Genomic DNA, 15,528 nt, shown 5'->3' on the forward strand with positions numbered 1-15,528 from the left:
TAGAGTAGATCATTAAATCATAAATGTGGAACCCGACCTGTTCTGGAGTATTAGTGAACACTTGTGTGTGAAGAGGTGATTTAAGACATGTGGCCTTTAAGGTATAACCAGATAAACAACAATTTTACAAATGCATGTGTGTGGGGGGAGGTGTATGTGTGTGTATGCGTGCACGTGCGTGGGTGTGGGTTAGAAGAGCAAATGGAAGTTTATTATACAAATCCATTGACGTGTTTTCATGTCCCACTTTGTACTTAGAGAACAGGTATTTTTCTCTTTGCATAACCACCATTTTTTGTTGTTGTTTTTTTTTTTTTTTGAGGTAGAGTTCCACTGTAGCTCAGGCTGACCTGGAATTAACTATATAGTCTCAGGATGGCCTTGAACTCATGGCGATCCTCCTACCTCTGCCTCCCAAGTGCTGGGATTAAAGGCATGTAATACCTTTTAATACCTGGCTCCAGCACCATTTAAAAATTTTTTTCTATCTTTTTAAAAAATTTCTCTTGGGTGGATTAAAGAATGAGATACATGATCTATTTGTACAGATGCACGGCATACTCAGTAGACCTAGACCTCTGGTTTACGGTCCGCATAGGATTTTGGAATAATACAGACCTTACTTTTCTTGCTATGAGTAACTGCACATATTTGGAATGAAACAGAAAAGAAAGTAATGGAGACCTTCATTTTATAAGCACCTGTATATTCTAGAAGTTTACATTTATCCAGAATAACATTCTAAAAACCAAAAATGGAACTAGACTCTCCTTGTTATAATCTGTTGCCTGGGTCATTCTGGAAGTCTTGATGCTCCTCCAAATGCTTACTAGCCTGGACTTTAAGAACAAATATGCAGACAAAGTACATTTTAGCTGTTGAAACTTATTTTCCAGTTTTTTTCTTTGTAGATAAATTTGGGGCTATATATTCTAAGTTTCTAGAGATTATTCATAAATCAAGGTTGAATAGGTGGGTATGTTTGAGAAATGTACTTCAAGGGTTGGTGGGAAAGCCAATCCAGAAATGAGAACTGGTTATAACTTGACTTGTGTGTTGTATTAGAAAATTTTGTCATTGTTTGACTGTCCATACTTCTATACAGTAATCTATTAGAATAGTCTAGTATTTATAGACTGTGAAATCCATTATGTTGCACTTGAAAAGGCATGTTTCTTTTATTTTTTTTCAATTTACATATCTATAAATTTATTTTACATAGATTATAGCCCCCCTCTTCTGCAACAATCCCTGGGCCCTGGGTGGGTTAGCAGTTTGTTTTTATTATTGAGTTCTCTGTAGCCTCTGCATTTCTGTTTATGTTTATGTTTCAGCTCACCTCTATGTTTGTTGGTATTTCTCTAGAGGTGGCAGTCAGGCTGTCATTGAGAGCAGTTCTTGTGTTGCTGCTTCCTCTGTGGTTTCTCCTGGACCCAGGTGAATGTGGGAGAAGTAGTGAGCAGTAAACTATCTTTTCTTATTGAATTGGTGGGTCTTGGATCTCCCTAGTATCCTCTGCATCTGTAACATAAAACAAATTTTCTAACCAAGAATGTGAGCAGCTTTTTTAAGAAGTTTGTCCAGAGAACAATGGGGCTTTTCTGTGGGGGTTGTGAGTTTCCTGACCATGGGGTGCTGACTTGGTTCCTAGAACCAGATATGAGCTCTCTCCTTGTGTACAAGTGAAGGACAGTTGGTTAGCCCCATAAGCTGTATGCCACTATTGCACAGTGAGTGCTGCTTGTTTGTTTGATGGGTTGCCTAGTTTTCAGGGTCTCCTGCTTATTCATGCTGTTGGTGACCATTGTCACTTAGTAGCCCCATAGCACTTTCCAGTGCCAGGAAGGTTCATCAGGGGAGGACTTGCTTTCATCTCAGTTCCCATATGTTCTCTTGGTGTCCTGGGATGGCAGCCTATGATGTCTCTAGTATTACTAGGCATTGGATGAAAGCCTGTGAAGAATGCTTCTCACATGCTGTCATTAGTATTCTTCAGTGTTACCTACATGTAGAATATTAGTAGATACACCTTTATTCTGAAAACTTTTATCAGACAAAGCAAAACTTTTATCTGATTATATTTTCCAGAAAAAATAACAGATTTTTTAAAATACTTATTTTTTTTCATTTTTATTTATTTATTTGAGAACAACAGACAGAGAAAGAGGCAGATAGGTAGAGAATGGGCACACCAGGGCCTCCAGCCACTGCAAACGAACTCCAGATGCGTGCGCCCCCTTGTGCATCTGGCTAACATGGGTCCTGGAGAATCGAGCCTCGAACCGGGGTCCTTAGGCTTCACAGGCAAGTGCTTAACCACTAAGCCATCTCTCCAGCCCAAAATAACAGATTTGTATTTCTTTCTCTTTCATTGATCAGGTTGGTGATAGTCAGACTTTATCAAAACCTAAATATTTTGTATAGTAACAGGTGTCCTGGGATTGTTTGGCTGTTTTTTTTTTTTTTTCTCAAGCATATTTTGCTAATTATTTTTATTTATTCAGAATTAAAAAGGAAATCTCATCAGGATGGTGGAAGGACAGATCTTTACTTTAAAGATTCAACCTGTGACAGAGACAGAACTAAAATTTAAGTGAACAGGGTCTTTAATTCAAAAATCTGAGATCTGTAACATTGTAAAATAGGAAGTTTGTCATCATGTCACCACAAGTGAAAAATTTTATACTTGACATTATGAAAGGTCACATTCAAAACTAAAAATTTTATATAAAATTATTATATATAAACTGTGTTTAAGGTGAATATGAGTTGTATCACATATCAAAGACATCTTAAAATACTATATATATATATATTTCCAAAATCCAAAACACTTCAGATGAGGGATATTCATGAAGAATTTTCAAATGCTCTTTTTAGTAAGTGTTGGTTTGGGCACAGGAATTGTTTGTGTTAATTGATGTTTCTCAGTGACATGCCAAAATAAAGTTATTGACTTACAGATGATGCTGGGCATGATGTCACACACCTTTAATTCCAGCACTTGGGAGGCAGAGGTAGGAAGATCACAGTGAGTTTGAGGTGAGCCTGAGACTATGTAATGAATTCCAGGTCAGCCTGGGCTAGAGTGAGACCCTACCTCAAAAAAATCACCAAAAACAAAGGCTAAAAAGTAAATAAATAAAAAGAAAAATAGGGCTGGGGAGATGGCTCAGTGATTAAAAGCATTTGCTTGCAAAACCTACCTGCCAGTTGGTTAGGAGAAAGTTAGGATTTTTAGGCAGTTTCAGTTAAGGACCGAGGCTCAAAGAAAACCATGAGATGCGCCACAAAAATCGAATATCTAGCCTTTAATCCCAGCACTCGGGAGGCAGAGGTAGGAGGATTGCCATGAGTTCAAGGCCACACCCTAAGATGACAGAGTTAATTCCAGGTCAGCCTGGACCAGAGTGAGACCCTACCTCAAAAATCCCCCCCCCCAAAAAAATCAAATATCTAGCTGGGTGTGGTGGTGCATGCCTTTAGTCCCAGCACTTGGAAGGCAGAGGTAGTAGGAGTTCAAGGCCACCCTGAGACTACATAATAAATTCCAGGTCAGCCTAGGCTACAATGAGAATGCTACCTTGAAAAACAAAACAAAACCAAAGCCAAAACCACAAACTTACAGGTGATGATCAAATTTCCACTCCTCCTTGACTAGTATATTTGGCAAACTACCTATAATCTGTCTTGCTTAAAACGTAACCTGGATATCAGTTTTGTTGATGAGGTTTTGGAATTGTTGATGTGGTGCAGGTAGATGTACACTTTGGAAAATGTGTGCTAAAATAGAAACCTACTTTGTCATTCAGCAAAATGCCAAGTTCTAAAATATGGTTTAATGCAAAGGGAGTGCAAAAATATCTTGGGTTTTGTTCGTAAGAATGATTAAAATTAAGCAGGGACTCTGCCAGATGGATTGCATTTATCTCGTTAGATTAAATCACTGCAACTAATTATCAAGCTGCTTTAAGGGGAAAGGGAGATACTGGCTTGTGAGCAGATACCTCCTATAGGTGCCAAAAGAAATGGTCACAAAGTAGTTTGGACTTAAAGGTCTTCAGTGCCACTGAAATACAGGCTGGTATAGTTCACAAGGTCACTGACATATGAGAAGAAAAGAACTTACATCTAAAACAGGGATCATGACTATTTTGGCATTTTTGTTAGTATTGGACAGTACTACTACAATAAATACTATTAATATGGAGTTACAAATAGACAACTCAAAACTCATTACTGACAGATGTATGCAGATTTGAAGGTACACGATTTTTACTTTTAGCTCTGAGTATAGACCGCAGCTCAGCTATCTTAAGCAGTATGCAGACTTCTGCTAAAAATGGACATTGACTTTTAAACTTTTAGTTTAAGTAATTATACACCCAAAGGTTTGTTTTCATTTTTACTATTTTTGAGGTAGGGTCTCACTATATGAGCCAGGGTACTAACTGTCCTCCTGCCTCAGCTTCTCAGTAGCAAGGACCACAGGCATGCTTCATTGTCCTTAACTTCACTTTTCCTTTGATTGGGAGGTTTTACCATTAAACAATATGGTTGGTTCTTAAAAACAAAGTACCTGAACAAATGCTGTCTCTGAAGAATTTCTGTAACTCTGCAGTGATCATGGCCAGTGTTCACAGCTCCTTTAGAATGTCTTTTGAAAATTGTTTCTACAACCCATAGATAGCAGTACATTTAAATAATGCCATGAACATAGAATAAAGAAGATATTGATATAAGTCAGTATCTGGAGCCTTTTATATGCATAAAACATTTGTTCAAATCTTTCATTGGTAGTAAAGAAAAGGAGGAAAGAAAATTATCTATAAAATATGAGTATACAGCAATAAAACTGGTCTGACTTGTCTGTGAAAGTATTTGAGGACTTGTTGCACAGATAAATGTGTAGTCTGAAAGTGGCCACACTGAAAGATAACATAGATACTGATTTGAGTATATAATTTCTGATTCATTTCTCTGTAAATACTCTGCTAATATAATCTGAAGCAAAATGTTGCCCATATTCAAATTAAATGTCTACTATATTTTTACTATATTATAAGTATATGTTACTATACCTGACTTTATTCTTGAATTTATCTTATTTTTTAAGTGTTTTTACTTTTTTTATGTTTTTTGAGGCAGAGTCTTTCTATGTTACCCTGGCTGGCCTAAAATTCCCTATGTACAAATTTGGAGTAGCTCTCCTGCCACTGCTTTCCCAGGGCTGGGATTCCATGCCTGCACCATTATGGCCATTCAGGTTTTATTTTTCTCTAATGTGACAGATAACTAGCAGATTTGTCTTTTGAAAGTTCCTATGAACTTCTTGTTAAATAGCCTCCAGTGATTTTCCTAGCACTGGCATTTTAATAACTAATATTCTATAGCAGAGTAATACACAATTTTCTTTGTTGCTAAAAACTAGATTCTTGGTGCTTTGTGGAAGTTCCTTGCTTTTAGAAATTCACAGGTTACCTTAGAATAAACAGAGAAGGAAGCCTGTGCAAACTATAGAAGTAAATGGCATGATAGATATTAGGCATGAAGTATTTATACATGTGATTAAAAAGACTTTACTTTCTTTATGGAAAGTTTGCATGTGGAGTCTATAAAATCATTTTCAAAATTTCAGCATCTTTTACATAAAGGCCTTCTATGTATTAGGAAAGGTACCTAGGAGAAATGAAAGATCAAAATATAGTGGTATGTTGACACATAGATCACTCCTATAGAGCCAAGGTCCTCTGAGGGTTTGCTCCTACTTCATACTGTCTTTATCTTAGAAGCCAATATGTGATTTTCCCCTTCATCTTCCCACACCCCACCTCTGCATGAGATCATGGCCCCTGGACAAAATCAAACATTATTGTTATGTTTGCTTGTGTATTAAAATATGAAAATTATTACTTCATTTATCTCTTCCCATGTATTTTATATACTTGTCTGTTTTGATATATTCTTTTCACAGGTCTCAAGTTTTTTCATAATTCAAGTCTCATTTCCTTAAACCCAACTGTGAAACTTTCCATGCCTTCGGAAGCCCATTCTTTGCTACCAGGTTCCCTCACACACATCTTCACTGGATGTTCCTTTTCACTCTTTGCTTTACTAAAACAAACAAATAAACAAAACCACTCCCACTTGATGACTTCTGTCTCACCTACAATGCTTTTAAATAATAATGCTTTAGTGAGGCACACAGTACCTCGGACTGGGAGAAGAAACCAGTTCTCCCATTTCTCCCCTTCAGACTAATCGTACTCCATCTTGTGAAAGGCTCTGCGCACACTTCCTTGGCATTCGTGCCACTTGGATGTATCACAGCTATCTTCTCCCAGTTTCTTAGCTACTTTCTCCTGGTTCTTGTCTCAGTTTTCAAAGTCTTGCCATTCATATATGAGTGTTAACTTTCAGCTGCCGCGACAAAATACCTGAGATAAATAACTTACTTAAGGGGGAAGATTTATTTTGGCTCAGCATCTCAGAGGTTTCAGTCCAGAGCTGTTAGACCTCACTACCTCTGGACCCATGCTGGGACAGAAAACTGTGGTGGGAAGCACATGGCAGAAGAAATTGCTTACTTCATAGCAGTTGGGAAACATAGTGAAAAAAAAGAAAGGACTCAGGTTCCAACCTTAAAGGGCAACTCCCACTGGCATGCCTCCAAAAAAGCCCCACCTCCTAATGATTCCGCCCATTCACAGTAGTGCTATCCTCCAGGCGCAGGAGGGAGCCCTGGGCGAGGTTTCCATGAGCCACAGCCCTGGCAGCGGTGGTGCTCAGCATCCTCATTTCTAGCACAGCACTTCAGATGCCTCTTCCTAGTTGTAGCACAAGCCCTGTCTGCGCCTGCAGCTGCTCTGGCTCTGAACTTTCTCTGAACTCATGCACCCTTACACGTTTCAATAGTTTCCATTGCTCACATATCTCTAAGGTAGCTAAAAATTTCATGTTCAGTTCTGAATTTGCAAACTTTCTTACCAATCATCTTGTCTTCCTTTACCTGTCATTTTGCCCAGACAGAATCTTGGAATTCATCCTTGATTTTTTTCTCATCATTTAAATTCTTTCATATCATTTCTGTCTCTTAAATACTTTTTGGATCCATCCACTTTTCTCTTTCTGCATTCTCATTTTCAGATGCAGGCCTTGAGTTATACAGCCACCTTTTACTGAATCTACTGAGTCCACTCTTACCATCTACAATCCATGCTACACCCTATTTACAAAGGTACAGTTTAGAATTCAAACTGATCATATCACATTCCTGCCTTGTCTCCTCTGAAGAGCAAGTAGAGGGCTTTCTAACACAGATTAAAGACCCTGCCTAATCTCACCCTGTTGATCTTGCCTCTTTGTTTCCAAAGTGTATGCCTCAGTTAGCTTTCATTTATTTCATTTCCTAGACTGTGCTGTGGATTTAGTTTATCCCAGACATTGAATGTATCCTCTCTGCATCAGGATTTCTCCTTCTCTTCACTTGGCAGGTTCCTACTCCATGTTGGCTTCAGCATGCTAGCCTTCCCAGTCCTCATGCTTGGCCAAGTGCTATGGTGTCCTGTATTCCCTCTTCAGATGTGCTTACCACACTGCACACTAAAACTGCCTACTTACCTGTGTGTGTTCTCCACAATGCTTCAAGCTCTGTGAGGGCAGGGAATGAGCCCATAGAACTTGCTTGGACAAGTTAGTGAATAAATATAATTTTAAAAAGGCAAAGTTTCTTGTTTAGAATGGCCGGAAACAGATGAGATAGACCTGCTTTAAAATAAGATGATTAGAGTTGGGTGTGGTGGCGCACGCCTTTAATCCCAGCCCTTGGGAGGCAGAGGTAGGAGGATCACTGTGAGTTCGAGGCTACCCTGAGACTACGTAGTGAATTCCAGGTCAGCCTGAGTGAGACCCTACCTCAAAAAATAATAAAAAATTAATTAATTAATTAAATGATTAGGGCTCAGGAGATGACTTAGTCATTAAAGGTTCAATTCACCTATACACATATAAAGGCATATGCACATAGTGGCATATGCAACTAGAATTCATTTACTGTGGCAGGAGGCCCTGGTGTACCCCTGTTCACTCTCTCTATCAAATAAATAAGTACAAGTATTTTTAAAATAAAATGATTAAATTTTAGTGCATATTTGTTTATAAGGTGAATTTGTGGGGAAGGCAAGTATTTCATTGTCAAACCCTTGAGAATATATCAACTGATGAGTGAAAAATGAGTAGAAGTACAAGGAGAACAGAATGAGTGATTATAACTTATCTTTATAATGTCCATGGCTACATGAAAAAAATAAGAAATATCAGCAAATATCAGCAAAAAAATGAAAAGAATGTCTAATTGTTACAAAATAATACTAGAAAATTAGAGAGATATTACAGTGAATTAATAAAGAAGTGAACAACAACTCTGTTATTAACATACTATTGAATTTGAGTGGGTCATGTCTAGAGAGAATTTTTTACTATGCTGACATTTAAGATTGTTCATCTTCTGAAATTTAGCAGCTAGTATCTTTTGAAGTACTTCAAAGTGACATTATTAATGTTACCCAGTACAGTCTTTGAGACATCTCTGATTTATTACTCATCCATTCTTCTTATTTGAATCATACAAAGAGCCCACATTAACCTTAGTTAATGAAAATTGTCTTCCCCACCATTTAGGTAGTCTTATGTATGTTGCAAACCCCCCTCCCCCCAAGGTAGAGTCTCACTCTAGCCCAGGCTGACCTGGAATTCACTATGGAGTCTCAGGCTGGCCTCAAACTCATGGCAATCCTCCTACCTCTGCCTCCCAAGGGCTGGGATTAAAGGCGTGCACCACCACACCCAGCTGTGTGTGTGTGGTACTGGAGATTGACCCCCTGACTCTGTCTCTTCCATGAGCTGTGTCCCCAGCCCTATTGATTTTGGTTTTTAATCTAAATGTCCTTTTAAGATTTTGTGCGTGTGTGTGTGTGTGTGTGTGTGTGTGTGTGTGTGTGTGTATTCTTTTTCTTCACAATGAGACTAATTCCCAGTGAGTACTTCAAGAGCAAACTGTATATTTCCTGTTTGCTTCTTAATTCATTGAGACCCTCAAACTTCAATACATTATAAAAAATGAATGATTTGGAATGAATTACCTCTGAGGAATTTGTCAGTTACAATGTTATCAGTCTTGAGTGCTGTGTGGTGCTAAGTATGAATTATATCTTAAATAATCAGTACTCTTGAACTTCTAGGAAAGATGGAAAGCATGCTCAGTCCAATTGATTACAGGGAATTCTTAATGTTTTAAGATCAAGGAAAGATTTTGTTTGTTTGTTTGTTTGTTTTTCGAGGTAGGATCTCACTGTAGTACAGGCTGACCTGGAATTCTCAGGGTGGCCTCTATCTCACAGTGATCCTCTGGCCTCTGCCTCCGGAGTGCTGGGATTAAAGGTGTGTGCCAGCACACCCAGCTAAGACTAATGTTTTCACCAGTATCTGTACATGTACTTTGAATAATAAAAGTGCCTGCTACATTAAATGCATACAAGTGCTATCTTGCTGATTTGATGATAAGATTTCGACTCCCTTATTTTATCACTGTGATCTTTGTCATTTTTAATATGCTATTCATTTCATTCACTTGATCCCTATATTGGTGCTCTGTGGAAGCCAGTGGTTGCTGAAGTTAAAGCTATGGCCCTAGCTGAACCTGCTACATGAGAGGTCAAGAGAGGATTAGAAGTTCAATGCCTGCCTGTGCTACATAGAGATTTTAAGGACAGCATGGAAAACAAGAGCCAACCCAAAACTAAAAGCTATAAAAGGAGAGCTGGAGAGATGGGTCAGTGGTTAAAGCACATGCCTGCAAAGCCTAAGGACCCAGGTTCGATTCTAAAAAGCCTAAGGACCCAGGTTCAATTCTAAGTCCCACATAAGCACATGGTGGCACATGTCTCTGGAGTTTGTTTGCAATGGCTGGAGGCCCTGTTGCACCCATTCTGTCCCTCCCTCTCTCTTCCTCTCTCTCTCTGTCTGTAATAAATAAATTTTTAAAAATCATAAATAAAAAGAAACTATAAAAGGAGGGGTAGAGATGCAGTTCAGTGGTAGAGGGCTTGCCTAGCATATGCAGGTTCCCATAGCCTCATGGTTCAGTTCAGACCTCACTACTCTAAGCAGCATGAGCTCACTCAATGCTAAGTTCTTAGTCATGAGGAACTCCAATTTCTTCATCTTTTAAGTGGATAATGACAGTGTCTTTCTTATTGAATTCTGGAGAGAATTAAATGAGGCAATCCCTCTAAAATTTAGACCATAGTGTCTGGCACTTAGTACATTGTAGATATAATAGTCACTGCATATGGTTGTTGCCAGATTTGACAAGGCTACAAAGAACAAAGTCTCTGGCCTTTTTGCTTGTTAACTTTATAGTATCTGCTACATTTTTAAACAATTTATACTATTTAATGTCTTACTTTGATTATAAAATAATAGGTTCTTTTCATAGCTGTATGTAGAAGTGAACTGGATAACTTTTAAGAGTTCTGTTGCTTCTAATTTCCTACCAACAAGATGGTCTCAGACCAAAGCAAAGTGCCCTTTACATGGCTTTCTCTTTATTACACGCTGCTAGTGGAGCATGTGTCACAAAATGAATTGATGGTGCTTTTCTCTACATCCATAAGAGCCAAAACAGAAGTAACTACCAGGTGGAAGAAAGTCATGAGCTAAAATTAATATGTAGTATCCTCCAGGGGATAATTCTGAAATAGTTTCTTGTAAATGATAAGGTGTCTTGTGTACAACTTTACTACCTATATCTATTCCCAGAATTCACTTAGGAAACATTATAAATTTATAGTTTCACCACACTGCGTCCTAAACACTGAAAGCAAACCATATTGCAGGGATTATATTTTAACCACAGAGAAATTCTAACAAGCCCCAAGCCACCAAACCAAGTAAGTAGTAGATCCAGGAATAGAATTGAGAAAGCTTGTATTCCTCCTCACAAACTGAGACCACAAGGTTCTTCTCTTGAACATAATGACAGATCATCTGATGCTGTTAGATCTCCAGAATATGACACATCAGGCACAAGCCATATGAGGGCACTCTCCAGGAACATACGATTTGTGCTTCCTTCTGAAGGCAGCTTAGAAACCAAAGAATTAGAAGGCAACTCTCACAAACATCTGATGATTATCGACTAATATTTGTCTGGGTACTTAGCTGTGACCACAAAGTTTACTTCACTACTAACACTATTATTAAGAGTGCTAACTTATAATTATAGAAATGCTTCTTATTAATTATTTTTATGCATGTATATGTGGTATATGTGTATATACATGTTTACATGTATATGTGTGTGCACATGTATGTGTGCATGTGTAGAGGTCAAAGACAGCCTCAGGTATCATCCTCAGGTATGTCATCCACCTCTTTTTGAGACAGATTCTCTCACTGCCCTGGAGCTCACCAATTAGGCTACACCAGATGGCAATAGGCCCCAGTTATTTTTGTGTCTCCACTTCTTCACAGTGGGGCTACAGGCTTGCCTAGCATTTACATGGGCACTGGTGATTGAGTTCAGGTCCTCACACATGTGAAACAAGTACTTTACTGAATAAACCATCTACTCCAGCCTACTTATCAATCTTGAATGACATTTTTATAATTTCAATAAACCTTGTTAGAGTTTTCTTGAAATATGAAAAAGGGCATCATATGTATGAGTAACTTTTTGTTCATGAATTATCTTCACACCTCCGTTACTTTTAAACTTTTCATTCTCCTGCCTTTTGAACATCTCTACAACACTGAAATAGTTGCTTTATACTGTAAAGGTTTGCCTTGCATGAATGTTCTTGTTTAGAGGCTGTTTGTCAAATACGCTCTCATAGTCTAGAAGTACTTTCATGTATCATTACTATTTCTTGTGATGAAAATGGCTTTCATTTATCTACATTTTATCATAAAGTGTTAAAAAAGAGCTTTTATTAGTGGATTGTTTTCTTCCTTTCCAAAATATACCCTTGTAAATTCCTTTAGTAAGTTTATATAAAGTTGTCTTTGCCTTAACTTTGTTCTTGAAGAATAGTGTTGTTCACTATACTCTGTAGGACGATGACTATTTTATTAGGTCTCTGAAGATTTTATTTCACTTTATATGTTTTCTTTGTTACCATTAAATAACTCTTATAAGTTACTAATTGTAGAATACTCATGTGTAGTCATTGCAATTAATACATATTCATTGCTTCAGTTAATCCTTATGATGGGAAAACACAAAGAAAAGTTGATGTGGAAATTATTTTTATACAAGGTGAGAGATAGGATCTAATTCCATTCTTTTACATGGAGATTCCCAGCCCTGTTTGTTAAAGAGCCTGGCATCTCCAGTGAGTACTTTGGGTGCCTGGATTTATGTCTGAATCTCCTGTTCTGTTCCACTAATCCACATGTCTGTTTTTGTTACTGTGACTATAATATACCTTCAAATCACCCTCTCTCCACCCCTCAACAGGATTGTTTTCACTTTCTGAGGGCTTTTGTGCTCCCAAATGAATTTTAAGATTTTTTTTTTCTCTATGTCTGTAAAGAATAGGATTGGAATTTTGGTGGAGATTTAATAAACTAGAAACTGCTTTTGGAAGGTAGCTATTCCACAATATTGAAGCCAGTTCATGGGCATGGAAGGCCTTTATGTCTTCTTAAATTCCTCTCTTGAGCATTTTAAAGTTTGTATTGTAGAAGACATTATACATTATATAAGAGTGCCAAGAATATACTCAGGAGCTTTGATTCCAGAACCTATTCCCCTAACCCACTGAAACAGCAAACATATACATAAAAAGAACAAAGGTTGATTATCCATATTATTACAGTTATTAGAGAAGTACACAAGCAGACACTTTCTAGATAGAAAAATCAGGAGACCAGTCATTACTGTTAACTCACCATTACAGAGTCCTACCATCATGTGTACCTATCCTCTCATCTGTCAGATGAGGGAATAACAGTGGTATTTCATGAAGTGGTTATAAAAAATAAGTGTGTGTGTGTGTGTGTGTGTGTGTGTGTGTGTGTGTGTGTCATATTTTATAAAGAAGTTGTCATTAGCAATAGTATAGTGAAATAGGAAAACGATTGTATATCTCACTGTAGTGGCAGGTGATAAACAGAAAGGATAGACTACTAAACTAATGATTCTGATATAGCTGGACAATTGATGTAGAACATAGAAATTTCATCTATCTATTAAAAGATATATAGCCTAATAGTACAAATAGTAATGGATTTTAAAGTTAACTATTTTGTAAGTCCATGATACTATTGGAATAAAGGTTGGATTATAAATTAAATATAGCACAGGCTGTTAAAGCATGCTATCTGTATGCAGAATCTGAAAGTAAAAAGACTGAACAGTCTGCATAAAAATCTAAAATGTCTTTGGCAAAACCAAATAGGAAGGAGAGTCATTTGCAGCATATATAATAGAACCTGCTTTTCCTAAAACATCAAGGCTTTGTATTAAAGTAACAAATGAAAGAATGACAACAACAGAATAGTGAACCAAAGGACATATTGTTATCTAGAAGTCATTACAAATGACATAGACATAGAAAAATATATGCAGACGTAGAAAACAAGGCTAGATTTCACTAGTAATTGACAAAACTCTAGGCTACCACTGAAGCAGCCATGGCTCTGCACTGCCCCATGGCCAAGGCCTCCACAAAGGCTACAGGTGACAAAGACCCTGAGCAGGTGAGCTCAATGGTATAGTGGGACCCCACCAAGCACACCCAAGTTTGTGTGCAATGTGATCAGAGAAGTATGTGGCATGCTGTGGAGTTAACCAAGACCTCCAAGGACACACAGACCCTAAGTTCATTGGGACAAGGTGAGGATACACATCAACCCAGAAGAACCAAGAGAGGCCTATCAGTGTCCTGGCTTCCATAAGGAAAGTGGCTATCAAGGACTGAGTCCCTTTCCCCATCTGTGCATAATAAAGCCCTTACAGAGAAAAGAAGGAAGAAGGAATGGAGAGAGGGATTCAATCCCTATTTCATTTGTGAATTTAATAAAGCTTTAAAAAGATCAATGAGCCACTCTGAGACTACATAGTGAATTCCAGGTCAGCCTGAGCTAGAGGAAGACCCTACCTTGAAACCCCCCCCCCAAAAAAAAAAGTCAATGGTAAATGTATAATAGCAGTATGTAAGCAAACAGGATGAAAATAACGGAGCTACAGAGATTTTTGTTAGCTTACTAGGGGCTGCTCTGACTCCATCTGCATGGTGATACTGGACAGGGTGTGGCCTGCAGTGTGCTTTAGTTGAGGAACAGTGTTGAAAAAGGAGAAGGTTTAACATTCTGTTCTGAAAATTTAGACATTGTGAGGAAAAACAAAAAGATGCCATAGCTTTGTTTTGTCATGGTCAAGTGGTTTTAAGGCAGTTTTAAACTTCAGTGCTCTGAGAATCCTTGGATGCAGGACTCTTACCTGTATATTCACTGTAGCCAGTTAGGGGTTTTGACCCTTTAAAACAGATTTTTCTCCTCTTTCTCTCCTTCCAACTTAGTGATTTTGCTTCTGTTCCCCCTTAACTTGTAAACACTACATCACCAGATTGTGAGCCCCATTGGAAGTGCTATCTGTTTCTGAATACTCATAATTCTTTGTTTATACATAATGTTTAAATTACTTTTCATTTAACTTGAGGTTTTTATCTACTGAGTTTTAAATTTCTTGAGGATAGGAATCACATTTTGAACCAAATTTTGGTCATTCTGTATTACTTCACAGTAATGATACAGTCACTTTTCTGTGGTTGGTGAGCATGCAGTAAATATTTGCTGATATTCTGTTACACATTTGTATGAACAACTAGATAAGACCTTTAAAAAAGTTTTTCCTTTACTGTAGGTATCTTAAAGGCTTATTTTAAAATGTTAACTCACTAGCCTCTTTTAAAATGGATGTTTTTTTTCATAGATATGGGATGAATTGTCTTATTCAGTTTGAAGATTTTGCCAACATGAATGCATTTCGTCTTCTGAGCAAGTATCGAAACCAGTATTGCACATTCAATGATGATATTCAAGGTAATAAAATTCTCACTGTACATGGACATTGAATGATATCTAAAATTAGTTCACAATGCTTATTCAAATTCAGTGGGCATATATTAAGTACCTGTTACAAACCAGGGGTTATGTTTGGTGACGCTGCACATAATTTCTCATTTGATTCATATTTGAGAAAAATACTGTGTGATTCTAGAAGACACTACATTATCAATGATCTAAAGAAGGAGTTCCCGGAAATCTGATTAGATCCCCAGTGATAATGACTAAGCAGAGGAGGAAACATAAAAATATATTGCTGCTTATGTAGAGCAGAACAGTATGTGTACTTATCCACTCACAACTTTTTGAGACTCACTCTAATGAGTACTGTCTTTTGAAATTGTTTTTATTTTTTAAAGTATTTTTTTTATTTATTTAAGAGAAGAGAAAGAGGCAGAG

General features: G+C 37.6%; 1 protein-coding gene across 1 annotated transcript in view; it reads left to right on the forward strand.

The window, feature by feature from the left end:
* The window catches only part of Me1 (malic enzyme 1), a 146,067-nt gene that overhangs the window by 96,909 nt on the left and 33,630 nt on the right, over window positions 1–15,528 (forward strand). Inside the window, exon 7 of the mRNA XM_045160291.1 lies at window positions 14,996–15,105. Within this exon, the coding sequence (XP_045016226.1) occupies window positions 14,996–15,105 (110 nt within the window). The remainder of the gene's footprint in view (window positions 1–14,995; window positions 15,106–15,528) is intronic.

The sequence above is a fragment of the Jaculus jaculus genome, chromosome 10 (assembly GCF_020740685.1).
Source record: "Jaculus jaculus isolate mJacJac1 chromosome 10, mJacJac1.mat.Y.cur, whole genome shotgun sequence".
In the NCBI taxonomy this organism is placed as follows: Eukaryota; Metazoa; Chordata; class Mammalia; order Rodentia; family Dipodidae; genus Jaculus; species Jaculus jaculus.